This window comes from Netta rufina (genome assembly GCF_964035555.1).
Source record: "Netta rufina genome assembly, chromosome: Z".
NCBI classification, from domain to species: Eukaryota; Metazoa; Chordata; class Aves; order Anseriformes; family Anatidae; genus Netta; species Netta rufina.
Window position 1 is genome coordinate 6,622,558 of NC_140126.1, and position 15,592 is coordinate 6,638,149.

Consider the following 15,592-nt stretch of genomic DNA (forward strand, 5'->3'; position numbering starts at 1 on the left):
GTGGCCACTGGTTCTTCAGCTGTATACATCAGTGTCACAAGGGACTACAGAGGGCTTCTTGGTGCGTGGTAGCCCTTTGGCAATGTGTAATACTGTCATTATCTCCTACATAAATTGCCCATCTTTCTTCTTTGAAAATGGTTAGATTTGGTGTCTGCATTTCCTTTTGAAAGGGTACTGCAGGACTGTCATGGTTAGACACCAAATTTTCACCCACCATTTTTATTTAGCCTAAGTTCTTCCATGCTGTATGTTCTCCCTTCCACACTCCCTTAAACAGAGGAAAAAGGTTAATTTTTTAAGTGGTTTGTCTCATTCTCTTCTTACAGTATTGTCTTTGTATCCTCACACTGGTTTTGCCATTTTTATGTAAATTATTTTTACTTTGATTTACAATAAGATTGTACATGCCTTTGTGAAGGAGTCTTGCCAGCACTGTACAGTGTTACTTATGCTTTTATTTCTATGGATATGTTTCAGCAGATATCCTCTATAGATGATACTCTCTCCTTACATGACTGTATCATAGTGGCTCATGGCCACAGTGCGATGACTAGAACTCAACTCTGCTTTCACCTGCTGTTCTTCCACCGAGGAACCCCTTGTGTGCAGTAGAATTCACATCAGGTTTTGGTGCTCTGACCTTTCTATTTCTACCATATTTAATCTGTTGTTGCAATCTTCAGTGTCATCAATTTTTTTTCCATCAAGGTCTGAGTTCTGTTCTGTATTGATAATTCTCCCATATTTGTCATCAGCAGATTTTATCAGCAGGTCCTTACTCCCACAAGCTTCCTTATTGCGTTGTCCATGGCTCAACTAGTAATTTGTTTACCCACCACAAAGCTCCCCTACTCCTCCTTAGCCTATCCAGCCTTATTAATGTCACATGGCATTTCATCAAAGCTTTTTTGTTGAAATGAAAATTCAGTTGATAACTCTTTTCATTCTCTAAAGAAAAATGGTTGCTTTGTCAAACCCAAATTGATGCTTTCAAAAACTAGTGTTCCATGTATGGTATTTTTTTTCCCTCCTATTTTCCTTATTTGCCATTTTCCTTACCTCCATATTAATTCTTTCCTTTGTGTTTGCTATGAAGTATTTCAAGCTGTTGAAGCCAATAATGAGCCTGTGCCAGTCTGGATCACATTTCCTTCCTCCTCTCCCCATGCCTTAGCTGTGGGTACTGTATTGGCTCTTCTCCAGTCTTATGGCATCAGCCCTTGTTTACTGGATGTCAGGCGCTGGTTCCCTCAGCGTTTCCCCAGGGAGACCGCTGCCTGAAGCAAATTAACCTCTTTACTTTTGTTTGTCTGGTGATAACTCCTGTTTCCACACAGCCATCACCTGCTCTGGCCCCACATCAATATTGTGACTTACAGAAAGCTCTTTCTGTTGTTTTTTCTTTTGCTTTTTTACCTTGATGATTTTTAATCTCGTCACTACAGAAGTTCTTCCTCTTCTCTTATTTTCTTTTTATTTACATGTCTGAAATGCCTGGCAAAAGTAATGAAGATAAATGAGCAGAAGTGCAGTTTATCTGGACTCCCAGCATTTTTACTTTGCATTTGTCAAAATCTGGGCAATGGAAGTTAATTTCCCGATCACGCCTTCTGCCCTTCCCTACATCAGTGTTCTCTGCCATTCTCTGTTGACTCTCAGCTGCCTTGGGAGATGGTTATTGCTCAAATAACAGAACTCAATCTTTTTTTCCTCCAAAATAGTTCTTGATAATCTAGTGGGCTCAGAACTGCAGTATAGCCCTTGCGATTTGTGATCTGTCGAGTTCAGGCCAGTGTAAAACATCACTCCATTTGATGATTGCTTTCTTGTTGCAGCTCTTCCAAGTGCTCAAAGGCAAAGTTAGGGATGTCCTCCCTTCTGTGCTCTGAAGGATCTGGTTGCATTTGCTTCGCAAAATCTGCTCTCTTGACCTGCAGTTGAGCCAAGTCCCTCCGGAGGAAACGCAGGTTTCAGGCTGAGAGGTTTGGGAAGCACAGCTGTGATGGAGTGGAGCTCCATCAGTCATCTAGGTAAAAGAGCCTGGAGCCTGGTGTGCATCCCTGGGTATGGGGCAAATATGCAGCAGTGCTGGACCATGGGTCCAGGCTGTAGCTACCTCATCTGCAGGCCTTTGAGCTCCCATAGAAAACCAGGGGAGCACATTCTGTTATGGATATGTCATGTTGCTCATGACTGTTTAAAATAAATAAAAATGTATAGACTTCATATCTGCCTACCCCTGGAGTTCTAGAAATAATGAATAAGAAGTATGGGCTTCTGATTTTGAGATCTCAAGCAGAAACTTGTTTTTCTTGGTTATTTCTGCCTTTTTTTTTTTTTTTTTTGGGAAAACCTTGTCTGACACATGTGAAGAATCTGAGGTTACAGAGCTCATCCTAAGCACAGCACCAAAAAACAAACCTTTGGGTCTTCTTTTATCTTGCATATAATTTGAGCTTAATTCCTGATACTCTGTTACATTGTGATGATTCTGGGGTTTTACGTCCCGTGGCTGGAAGTACTTTGTTTTCACTGTGTGGAAGTTACAGCCTCTTGGCAGATGTGATTATCTGAGTTTGGAGTGTTAGATATTAGCAATGTGTCTTCTTTAATCATGTTTTGCTGCTGGAAACCAGTTTTTCTGTCAAGGTGTGCAGGAGAATATATGAGCTGTAAGCTGGAACAAAGATGCTTGCAGTAACAGATAGACCGTTTTCCCCTTACGCAGTAAACTCTCTTTTCTCCGATTGTAAATGTTTGAACACTTCTCTAATTGATCTACTGAAGATTTTCAAAGAAACAAAATGTCTCTCTATAAATACACTCCTATGAGAACATAAGAACGTGGTTTGAATTTGTGAAAATTAATCCTCCTATTGCTGCCTGTGGTGGCTTCCATCCTTGCAAGTGATAGCCCTTCCTGGTCACCTGTTGGAAGTTAAATAGTTGAATGGATGGAGCTGCAATGGGACTGTCCAGCTCCGGGGGCTGGAGAGTCTTTACATTTGAGAGTGAACAAAGTTCAGAAGTGCTTGTACAAAGTACCATGCTGATCAATCGTTTGCGCATTTCATACAGGTGCTTTTAATTTATAGCGTCCTCACTGTGACCATGTTCATGTCAGTGGTGACCTGTAGTAACAGGAGTGCTACCTTATCTCATGCGTTTGTTGGGCTGGAAAAAAAATAAAAATAAAAAAAAAAAAAAAGAAGGGAAGAGATGATCTTTAAGACTTCCTTTTGAAAGAGGAGGTGCACTGAACAGGCTCTTCTGGTCCCGGTTCTAGGTGTTCAGTGACATCGCATAGCCCGTGCATCCATATGACCTGTCCTGATGTGTTGGCCTTTGGAGGTGCTTGAGTGACTGTCTGTATGCATTTGCCTGCATGCAGTGTGGTCTGTTATCCTTTACTCAGCATATAAGCTAATTTATTTTTTTTCTGGTGTTTTCAGAAGCTAATTTCATATTGTTCTTTTGCCTTCCCCCATTTAAGGGTCAAGATGAGGCTGATCCATCAAAACCACCCTGGCTCAAAGGAGGGTAAGTACTATCCTGAGACCTCATTTCACTGTGTTCATAGTTAGAGTATAGTTTGAGGTCTCCAGTTCAACTTAAGTAGGAGCAGCACTACTGATGCTCTTAATGTCTGGTGTGGGGAATAATCAGGTAGCCATGCCTCGCTTAGAGCCAGGCTGCTGCTACATTTTATAGCCTCTTTTTAAACAGCTAGAGGTAGGCTGTGCAGCTCTTCTGGAGATCTGTGGTTAAGGACAGGATTTAGTTGCAATGTGTAATTTCTAATGTGATGGGGGCAGGCACTTACAACAGTGTTATTAAATAATCCTTGCTGAACGTCACAAAGAGGGGTCTTTTCCCCGGTGTCAGGTGTGACTGGTTCAGGACAGGGAAAGAGTAGCTCAGAAAAACGGCTGTGTAAGTTGCTCTTATAAATAAAGGTAGCTTTGGGGAAGCCTTCTGTCTTTGTAATGATTCCTGTGGTTAATGTAGAAGGCAAACCTGGAGTAGCTCTGGAAATCATTGCAGCTTTTCATTCTAACAGTGGTCATCATACCTCATCTACACAGGTGAGAGTAAGAGATTTTTCTTTCCATAACACACTAGTTTCAGCAAATGAAGCAGACAATTCTGATTGTGTGTAATTTCAGCATGATACTCAGCATAATAGGTGCCAGCATGGTAGCTTCCCTAGAATCCCCTATGGAAAAAAAAGGAACGATGCATTTTCCAAGCTGCTAGGTTATGTGCCTCATTTGTGATTAGAGCGATACGGTTTGGTAATGGTGCACTCATTAGGAGCTGATGTAGCTGCAGATTTGTCCTGATATCTCAGCAAGAGGTTGTCTTGCTGAACGTACAAGTTAATTCTCATAGTACTGAAGTAAGCTTTCCTAATAAAATGCAAAGTTAAATCAGAGGCTTCATTATACAGCTTTCTGCTCTGGGAGTCATTGTTCTGTAATGTCGGTATTCCCACAAAGCTTCCTCCACACCTGCAGATGCCTGGAGCTGCCTAGCAACCCCATGCTTTCTTAAGGAGTCCAAGACTTTGCTGGAAAAGTGGCAATTAGCAGGAGCAGAAGACAGTGATTTATTCTAACTATAAACAGCACATTCTCCTGCTTTAACAAGGAGTCAGTGCACTGAGTTTACTGATTGTCGTGGTTTAACCTGGCCGGCAGCTAAACACCACGCAGCCGTTCGCTCACCCTCCCCCCTCCCTCTCTGGGACGGGGGAGAGAAATGGAAAGTGAAGCCCATGAGTTGAGATAAAGACAGTTTAATAAGACAGGAAAATAATAATATCAAAATAATAATAACAATAATAACAATAATGTTACAATGGTGATAATAGGAAAGTAATAATAATATGTACAAACAAGTGATGCACAATACAATTGCTCACCACCCGCTGACCGATGCCCAGCCTAACCCCGAGCAGTCCGGCCCCCTCCCCCCGGCTAGCCACCCCTATATATTGTTTAGCATGACGTCAGATGGTATGGAATACCCCTTTGGCTAGTTTGGGTCACCTGTCCTGGGTCTGTCCCCTCCCAGCTCTTACTGCACCCCCAGCCTGCCTGTTGGCAGGACAGAGCGAAAGGCTGAGATGTCCTTGGCTTGGTATAAGCACTGCTCTGCAACAACTAAAACATTGGGGTGTTATCAGCACTCTTCTCATCCTAAGCCAAAACACAGCATTCCACCAGCTACTAGGAAGCAAATTAATTCTGTTCTAACTGAAACCAGGACACTGATGCAGACTCATGAAATGATTTCCTAGCCTGAAAGATGAATACAACTGCAGTCCTGAAATAGTTAAAATTTATTTCATCCGTTCAAGGCCATGTTTGCTCTAGTCTGTAAGTTCTTCCTCTTAGATGGGAGATTTAACAAAAACAAATTGAGTAATGTAGTTTTGATGAAAGTTTGGCTTATTTACTATATCCCTGCATGCAAGAGATTTCCAGAAAACGTGGTGGTGGATGGTGAACCTTTAATTCCAATATTAGCCACATTGTGGCTTAATTAGCCACAACATATATTAAAGCACTCAGGTTTGGAGTTCTTTCATGTGAGGATTAGAGAAGTGGTGTCCTTTGAGGGCACTAACCATCTTCTATCATCACAAACAATCTTTGCTTCCTTAAATTTTCAAGATTTAATGTAAACTTCTTTGTGATAAAGGTCATATTAAAAGACGGGTTGAATAGCTTTAAGCTATTTGCACTTTTAGCATAATGGCATAATATTTTCATGTCTCTAACCACAGGTTTTGGAAAGCTAGCTTAAAAAAATAACTAATTGTTATTATGTATCAGTTTCTGGGTGTAATATCTCATATCTGTATATTTTATTTATTAGTGCAAATCATATTCTCGCAGAGATGCTATTCACTTCCCAATATAGCACTCCATGATAATGCTATAAATATTGCAGGCATTGCAGAGGAGAGTTACCCTATTGTATATGAAGCCATGATGTACATATTTGAAGCAGCATCAGTACTTCTGTCTGTACAAACACTATGTAAAGCAAAGAAGAGATTGTGCTAGAATAGAGATTGAGGTAGCTGAAAGCACAAGCTAAATAATTTTGAAAATTAAGTGTTTTTTTTTTTAATAATAATAAGCTAATAGCAGGTTATTTGAGTATATAGCTGTCTAGGTATTAAGACACCTCTCTTAGAGGAGAATGCAAACACCTTTCAAATATTGCTATTCTCTGTCAGTTTGGCTTAGAAGCATTTCTCTTATTTTACAGGTGCAAAAACCTTAGTCTAACATAAATATTTTGCAAGAAACCAGGCTGTAACTAGACATGTTTCTCAAGCACAGTATCTTGTTTAGGCTTGTCTTGAATTATAAAACATACAATTCTAGTATTTTTTTTCCCCTTAGAAACATCAGTGTCGCAGTTACCTTTCAATTGAATTACAAAGAAAAAAAAAAGAAAAAAAACTTTAAAAATTCTGTAGAAAAGAAGTGTTATTTGTTAGCTGTGCTGTTAGCTTTAGCAGGGGCATTGACTCTGGATTTTTACTTGTGACTATTTTATTGAATCTTTTCTTCTTATAGACACTCCCTTTATATTTTGCATATGCTTTCATAATGATTTGACCCAAATTTTTGACCCAAAACTTAGCAATAACTTAAACTGTATTGTGATTTAAACAATAAATTAAAGTGTATTGTGTTTTAAATAGTACTGAAATTCTTGACATCATCTAAATAGTCTTCTGCGAAACCTATTTTACTCCAAAATAGTATTGTTAATACCAGGCAGCATTTTGTAGCATTAGGACAGCAGAAAAAAAAAATCCTGTTTGATCCCAGCAAGACTGTGCTGAGTTCTTATGCTTATATTTATTGTTTGCTGATTTGGGCCAGATCTTTCTGTTGTAAGTCAGAAGGGATTACTGCAGTGTAACTCCAGCAAAAATATTTTCTGGAGCTGTGTTGGAAATGAGGATAGCCTTTAGTAAAAACACCACGTAGCCTTGCTGTAAGGATTTCCAGTACTAGAGAACACATTCTTTGCCAGAGACTCCAGCAGTTTAAACTAAGTGAACTGCTGTAAAGTAAACCTGGATCTTTTTCATGCCTGAGTTAGTCCCCTGTTCCCAGCTGCAGGATCTAGTGTTCACATTTTGCTGGCAGAGCAGTGTAGCAGACTGTGAATGGGGTTTGTTCATTATATAGGAGCACAAAGAACCGTGCACAGCTCTGTAATGCAAATATGCCTAATGCTGCATGTGGAGGCAAGGGCAGTTCATGTGGTCACACTTGACTGCTCGCCTTCCCACCAGACTTGTTCAGCCAGCAGCATCTGTCAACTCAGACATGGATTGGATGTGTCACCTTCCTATGCCCAGTCAAAAAAGTCAATTTTACCCTTGCAGCACTATGGCATGTTCATATATATAATAGACACCTGCCCTCTTTTGACACAGCCTTGTGCTAGGTTTTGCAGTGACATCTTTCTCCATCCTAGCATGGTCTGCTGTAATGCAGGTGGTTGGTCATCATTTGTTTTTTCCCAGACTTACTTTTTTTTGTTGTTTTTTTTGACTTTTGGCTATATTAAATGTAAATTTGAGTAGGCCCTGCTTGCCAAAGAAGGCAGGCTGCCTGTAGCCACTTGCCAGCCTGCAAATTTCCATGGCATGTGCAAATTTGGTTCTCTAGATCATTTTAAAGTGTAGCTCCATATGCATCTTTTATATGCAGAGTAAGAGTGGTTTGTCCCAGAATATTAGTAAGTGTAGTTTGCCCCTATTCTAGTAGTTGTGGTGTCTTAAATCATTGTGACTGACTGCGGTATACCAAATCAGCAAAACACACAGGTTACCAGTGCCAACCCTCTTACCTTTACAGAGACTGCTGCAGATCTCTCGTTCTACTGTTAGGTGAGGATTTTTGCCAAATCCATGCCCCAAGAAAGCTGTGAGGATAAGCCTGCCTTCACTTGCCAATGACAGTGACTGGAGTCTCTGCAGTCTGCTCTGAGGTAGCTCAGACAATCAGCCTTGAGATGAAGAAGATGCCTTTTTTTTTTTAAAGCAGTTAAACAAGTTTGGTTTATCATTAAGTTGTGTTTGGAGTGAACTGATTCTTCATGTTCTTATTGAATGTGATATTAGCAAAGAGAATGGTGTTATAAGGAAGCTTTTAGGTCATCTGTTTACTGTCTGTCACTGCTGGTGAGATTATTTTAATCCTTTTTCCTCTTGATTTTCCAGGCCTGCAGGTGGTCTCTATGGCATTGATAGCATGCCTGATCTACGCAAAAAAAAGCCAATTCCACTTGTCAGTGATCTGGTAAGAGATTTTTCTTCTGCTACACAGTCACTGGTGCAAGTGGCTTTATTTTTTGACATATGGTAATGTTCATTGTCACTTCAAAGAGTTGTAAGTTTCCTGCTTAGTTAAATTAATTATTGAAAAAGAGGTTTAAGGAGTTGCGCTTGGAAAAATCTCTGAGAACGAGGTATGGTTTCATAGAGTGTCGCATTCTTGTGGCAGAATTAAGATATTTTTCATGTTCATCTTCCTTCTTTTTCTACACAGAATATTTGATTATTTTTGGGCCTGCATTATTTTTAAATATTTTCCTAAAAATCGCATACTTTGTGGAAAGTTATGATGTCCATGTGAGACTTGGCAACTTAACAGAAGGTTGGAATTTGAGTGGATAGATAAACGAACATATGTGCTTGGATTTTTTAAAGTAATTTGAAATATTGCCAGTAGGCTCCTGTGCTGAGGAAGCATTAGAACCAAGAAAGTAATGAAGACAAGTTTCTTATGGTTGTGTGATATGGTGAAATACGGCTTCTCTGGGACAAATGGTTTTCTGTTGTCCGCGTGATCAGTACACATAGCACATTCATAATTGGGAGAAATGCTGTAACATCTGAAAGACCAAAGTTTCTATATCCTGCAATTCCTGTGAAAAGATGCATACAATTCTCTCTGCCAGCTTATGCATGGGAAGCCTAATGTATCTTACTATCTGCTTGTGTCTTCTAAACCTGTGCAATGATGGCATTAACCTGTGTTGCTTCCTTTGTATGCTTTCATTCTCTCTCTCCACAGGCCATGGTAAGTGGAGCTAAAGACAATATAACAAACCTTTACCAAAACCAAAAATTATTATACCTTATTTTCCCTCTGCTCTTATGCTTTTTATTTTGAACCTGCAGTATTGCAGTGCATGCATATTCAGCACTCTGTCCTGCTACATCACTGATGGAATGAACTTTTTTGGTCTGTCTTCAAATAGAGAAAATCAGAGCGTAATTGAAGGTGTCTGATATGATTTGATGATTTCAGAATAGATATTGCTGGCTTTAATTTCTTTCTCAGCCTTCATCTTTTTATAGCAGTATTAGGTGTTTCAAAGGCAGGTCCTGTGCTGCTCAAGGGTTCAGGGTTCAGAATGGCATGGGTGTGATGTGAAAGGGTCAATTTTCAGGGGAAAATGCTGTTCATTGCATTCAGTGATGGCCCACGAATGTGACTCACCAGCACATTCAAACCTGTGCTCCCAACCCACCCTTTATCCTGTTTGTATCCTTTCATTGTCACATTTGGGAGTGTTGGGTATGTTTTAAAACTGACAAAATAATCTCCTTTTGTTTATGAATAAAGTTAAATATAGAAGATTGAGTCCCACGTAATTATCTTAGGCAATACTGGTGTTTCCATTGCTACCAGAACATAGAAGTGACCCCAGTTATCATTATTACCAGAGAAACAAATAAAAGTTTGAGACTGCCTGTGGGCAGATGAAAACTAGTTGGAGACCTCCCAGAGTATGCATTCAACTCTTTTGAGATGTGAGCTATCATTTAAGAAAGTAACTTCAATGTTATAGGCTTGGTATCTGGCATGAAAGAGTGCCTTTGCTCACATCTTTGGGGATGTAGTACCAGTGCATTTCTGAATGTTGGTAGTGAATAACACATTTTCTTCCTTCTAGTCACTGGTTCAGTCCCGGAAAGCCGGAATTACCTCAGCAATGGCCACTAGAACATCTCTCAAAGATGAAGAGCTGGTAAGTGGGAGGGTTGCTTGGCTCATGTTAACTTTCAGTAAGCAAATTAGGGGAGTTTGGCTCTCTGGGATGCAGAGCCAGCTTCACAGATGTCTAGAAATATAGATGCAAAGCTTCTTGTATCACTTGTTTACAGAAACTAAACATGTAAAAAATAACATTTAATATGTCAGGTATGATCCTAAAAAATACAAACTTATTTCCTTGTGTGTTATCTACGATGGGAGACAGTGTGCGAAACTTGCTTTATGTAAAGTGTTCCTCATCCACAAACTTTAATTTCTTCCATCTCTTCCACTTTCTTTTAAATGTCTAGAGAAACATTTCTGAAAGTATGTTCTCTACTGTCACTAGTAGAATTTGGATAAATTTGTCTGCTTTAAATGTGTAGATAAATTGCACTGTTCATGCCTTTTCCCTAAAACCCATGTGTTAACTAGCAAAAACAGGTTCAGACACCTTCCCGGATGTTGATTTATGTGTGTTCTTGTCTTTCAGAAATCTCATGTCTATAAGAAGACCTTGCAAGCCTTAATTTACCCTATCTCTTGTACAACCCCACACAACTTTGAAGTGTGGACAGCCACAACTCCTACCTACTGCTATGAATGTGAGGGGCTGTTATGGGGTATTGCACGGCAGGGAATGCGCTGCGCTGAATGTGGGGTCAAATGCCACGAGAAGTGCCAAGACTTGCTCAACGCTGACTGCTTACAGAGTGAGTAGCGGTTTTGCAGCTTTCTGTCCAGCACAGTGGAACATGGCTGTTCAAGAAGCGTTACAAGAGCTTTCCTAATTATAAAGGTGATACCTCAATGCTAAGTGAAGATGTATCTGTTAAAATGACTGTCTTTTCAGAAAAGGTGCCATTAGGCTAAACCTGTGCTCGTCACCCTGTGGATGCAGCTCCACTGATGCAGGAGAACTTCTTTGCAATATTGTACTTCGTGTGCTTTAAAGGAAGGTTTAGTAATTGACTCTTCCACACGTATACACACACAAATATCTATCTATCTATCTATTTATCTATCTATATAGATAGATATAGATCTCTATATATTATATATATAGATATATATATATATATGGAGAGACAGAGAGAGAGTTTGTTTAACCTGTGTAATGTGTTTAATCTCTCTCTGTGTCAGCACAAGTGGCATGTTTGCTAGCATTTCCTGCATGGAAGAGAGGCAGCAAGGGCAAGTGAATAGGCTACTAAGCTGGATATTCTGATTCCTATTCTGTCCATCATGCCCTAGTATCTTAGTCAGGTTTTATTTAAACGTTCAGTCTGCTTTACTGGATTTTAAGCAGTGGGTTCCTGCTTAGTGGATACTGCCCATGGACTTAGCCAGGATTCTCTATACCAAGTGCAGATTGTCAAGGCGTGTTGCCATTTGAATAGAAGTGCCCTGTGGTTGAGTCGCTATAGAGACCTAAGTCTGAATGAGGACGGATGATGGGTCAGATACGAAGGTATTATTTAAGCATATGGGCAGTATCTCATCTTACTACTAGCAGTTCTGTTTATTTTGTTTTTCTGCAGTGTTCAAAACCTGAGCCCTCTCTTCAAAGAAAGCAAAGAGCTAATAATTTGCATAGTAAAAGAGACCTTGCCCATACAATGGAGAAGTTTAAACAGATTTGATTTTTCTCTTTTTTTTTTCTAAAAAGAAAAAAAAAGAGAGAGAGAGAAAAAGTATGATTTTAGGCATCTGGTTTGGGCAGATTATTTTTATTTGCTCCTAAAGCTGTTTCTTGATTTGGTCTCAAATTTATATTCCTGCTTGAGAGCAAAATATCTTAGCCTAAATGGAATAGAAGTTTCCACTGTGTAAGTGTTAAATCTTGAGTAGGAAGGTGGGGCTGCTTCTGTTCGCTCTTGATTTTTTTGGTGTTCCAGCTTGAAGTCAGAAAGAATCAGAAGTTTGTGATGTAAAAAACAGCTTATTGAAAATCCGTGTCAGCACTTACAGGAGTATAGGGAGTCAAATCCCATACCTATCTCAGACTCTAGTTATTTGGAAAAGCCAGACTGGATGATCCAGCAAGGGATGCCTAAAGGATCATAGGTCACTTGTTTTTCTTAAAGCTTATCGTGACACCTTACATAGACATTGTTGCTGCATGTATTTTTGATGTGTGCAGAGTTTTTAAATAAGTCATAGTTAGGACTGATGATCTATGGTAAGTTTGTAGAGTTCACCAGAACCATATGCTAACTTGTGATTTTCAGTATTTGAGATGAAAAGCTGTTGATATGTGTATCCAGGCTTAATTCAGATGCACACCCAAGATGTTGCAGTGTCATGATATTGTCATGATATCTCAGTATGGGAAAATGCTATTGATAGCAGAGGAAAATTAGGCTTGCATGAGCAGCAGTGAGGAAACAGTCACAAAGCTGTACAGAGGAGAGGTAATGAAGTCAAAAACAATAGAAGGAAAACTAAGTTTAACTAATGGTAAAGAGGAAAAAAGCATTCCTGCAGAGGGCAGCTGTGGCAATCCATGCCAAAGAAGGACTCAGACAAGGAAGGGTACTGGGCAGAGGTCAATTGTAAAGGAGAAAATGTGTGAGATATGAGTTTGCTTGTTCATCTTTCAAAAGAGAGGCCTGGCAGTGTGGAACACGAGGACAGGAATGATGCTATTTCAGGAACCTAAGAATAGCCATACTGGCCCAAAATCATCTTTCTAAAGAGATGTGATGGAGCCCAAGGCAAATGCGTAGACATGCAGTGAAGAGCTCCTGTGATGCTATGTTTAATAGCAGGCAGTGATGGCTTTGAAAATTTGTCTAATCCTTCTTTGAACATTTTTATACCTGAACTATGGTGGGGAAGAGGGAGATGTACAGCAGTGAGAAAGATGGTCTGTTTAAGCTTACCATTTACAAAATTAAACATAGAATAAATTTGCTTCAAGAAAATTAAAGGTAGAAGCTACAAGGTAACTTCAATGATGAGAACAGGGAGTCTCTGGAACAGCCTCTCAAAAATAACTGTGGGGGCAGTTTATCTAATCTCTGTTTGGAGTTAAATAAGTTTGTGCAATGGGCTGTGGGATGTGATGTTGGCAAAAGACTGTGCACTTCTGTGTGTAACAGAGGCAACAGCTGGAACCAACTCTACTTTTCAGATACAGTGAAGTAACAGATAAAGTCTTGTTATTTTATTCTCTAGGATTGCAGATGTTTGCTTTTCACATTTTCTTTCAAAACGTAAAGATACTACAGCATGGAGAGTTTAAAAAAACAAACAAACAGAGGGGAAGCAAATGAGTGTGCTGGGCTCAAAACAGGTGAAGAACACATAGTAAGGTAAAAACAAGAACAAAACAAACACAACCCCATGAAACTTCACAGACTCAGTTATTTGAAAACTGCCCAGCAGCAGAACAGGGGAGATACAGAGGCCATGAGCTGGAGCTATGAAGCTACCAATGTGAGAGTAGTAGGTAACATTGTGTGGGGTGGAGACAAAAGGGAAATTGAAGACATCAGTTGTATAATTAAAAGGAAGAGAAGGCAGAGGAAAGACAGTGCTGGGAAATTAAGATAACACTGCAGCCAATATGTGGATGTGCTGCTGGGCTGGGGAAAAAGTGTTATTGATACTAGAAGTCTAAGTTTTTTTCAGGAAACTGTGTTCTTTCTTTTGGCATGCTAAAATTCTTCTAATGGGAACCCACAAGGCTAGAAAAAGATGGGGAAAACATGAATTATTTTTTGATACGCTTGAAGAACATAGACTGTGCTTGAGGAATGAGAAATGGGTGCTTCTGTGGCACAAGCAATAGTGTAGAGATCCAATAAGTCTGAGACTGAAGTTTCTCATATAGTGAACTGGAGGGGTTTCTGTATAAAATAAGTTTTTATTTTAAAATACTATTGCTGGTGGGTTTTTTCTCCTTAAAAAACCCACAAAACAAAGCAAAACAAAAAAACTGTTCTCAAAATCTATCACTTTATCATCACTTGAGCATCTAATTAAGGCTTCCAGAAAATGTTGCACTGGAGAAGTAAAATGAGTTTTCAGGCTGGTAACAAGTACAGTTTTATTGATTGGGCCTTAATGCCTCAGATGTATCTTCATTCAAGTCTGCGCAAGTCTTCCTGAAAATGTTGCATTGGAGTAAATTGAATTTTCAGGCTGGTCACAAATTCTGTTGTCTATATTTTGAATTTTGGGGTAGATGCTTTGGGACCTTAGAATCAGGATGTGATGTTTATCCATCTGCTATGCTTCAGTGCTGGGAAATAAATGGATCTCTCTCCCCAAGTCTATGAGAATTCAGTTTGGTTATTTCTTCTAAGGGCTTTTTACTTACTGTCTATATTTTAAGAAACTGAGTATCTGATAACAGTGAACAAATATGTAGGACTGTAGCAATAAGATACCCAAATTCAGCAGTGCTTTGTTGCAGTTTGAAACAAAATCCACTTGTGTAAAATTGGGTGCTTCTTCCCTATTGAAGCTAATTTGCTCATCATGTCTATGAAACTGCCTCAATGCCTTTGTCTGGTAGGCAATTAAGAATGTGTTTAGAATATATTTCCAGGAAACGTTGCATCCAAGGAATGACACCCAACAGAGATGAAAGGTATCAATATTTTATCGGAATTTTCTTTAAGAACAAAACAGCAAAAGCAACTTTCAGCCTCCTAGCTTTTAGGGTTCAGCATTTTTGTTTTGTTTTGTTTCAAGTGTTTTGTGATGGGACATGCCTTGCAGATCAGTTCAACAAGACTGTTCCATGAATTGGCAATATTTGAAATGCAGTAAGGCTGGAATTATTTGTGGCATGTGTACTGCAGCCATCTGGTCAATGGCTCTGTTGGCACCAAGCTGTTAACTTTGAGAGCATTAAAAGTCTAAGTTTCTGTATTCTAGGTACTTTCAAGATCCTATTCTGACGATGGAGAACTTTACCTTTTCATTATAATGTAAATACTTGCTCTAGGGAAGATGCTCTCTATCTTTCACCTGTTCCTGGAGGTCTCCACTGGTTGGGTACAATTCCTTTCTTACTTGGCTGGAAATGGATGGATAGATGTTTTGTTTTGTTTGTTTGTTTGTTTGGATGGTTGGTTTTTATATATCCTCATAGCATATAAAGCTTTTGAAAAAAGGGGGCTTTATCTCTTGCCCTGAACACCAGTGTGCTACTAACTGAAATACAACTGGTTGGGAAATGTTGATATCAAAGGAAGCCTTATGATGGCTGAGGATGGATGTGCAGGATGCAGAGAAATGGATGCAGAAAAGTAGGCAGAATTAGGAAGAGGGTGGAAGGGAAGGATGTTACACTAGTGAAGTACTGACAAAAGGGAGATGCACAGTCCTGGACTAGCATTTGGAAAGCCCTAGTATTCTGATTCTGCAAGTATATGTCTCGTTTCCCAGCAGTGATGCTAATCTAAGTCCTCAATAGACTACAGGTAAACCTGAGGAAAGAAATTACCCCGGGATATCAAAATACAGTTCTCTGGAGATCTTAAAACTGAGGA

General features: G+C 39.5%; 1 protein-coding gene across 1 annotated transcript in view; it reads left to right on the forward strand.

Moving 5' to 3' along the window:
* LOC311221114 (protein unc-13 homolog B-like) overlaps nucleotides 1-15,592 on the forward strand; it is a gene marked incomplete at its 5' end in the record, with an annotated part of 215,635 nt that overhangs the window by 118,908 nt on the left and 81,135 nt on the right. Inside the window, 4 exons of the mRNA XM_084304904.1 lie at nucleotides 3,497-3,543; nucleotides 8,264-8,342; nucleotides 10,006-10,080; nucleotides 10,579-10,798. Of these exons, the coding sequence (XP_084161030.1) occupies nucleotides 3,497-3,543; nucleotides 8,264-8,342; nucleotides 10,006-10,080; nucleotides 10,579-10,798 (421 nt within the window). The remainder of the gene's footprint in view (nucleotides 1-3,496; nucleotides 3,544-8,263; nucleotides 8,343-10,005; nucleotides 10,081-10,578; nucleotides 10,799-15,592) is intronic.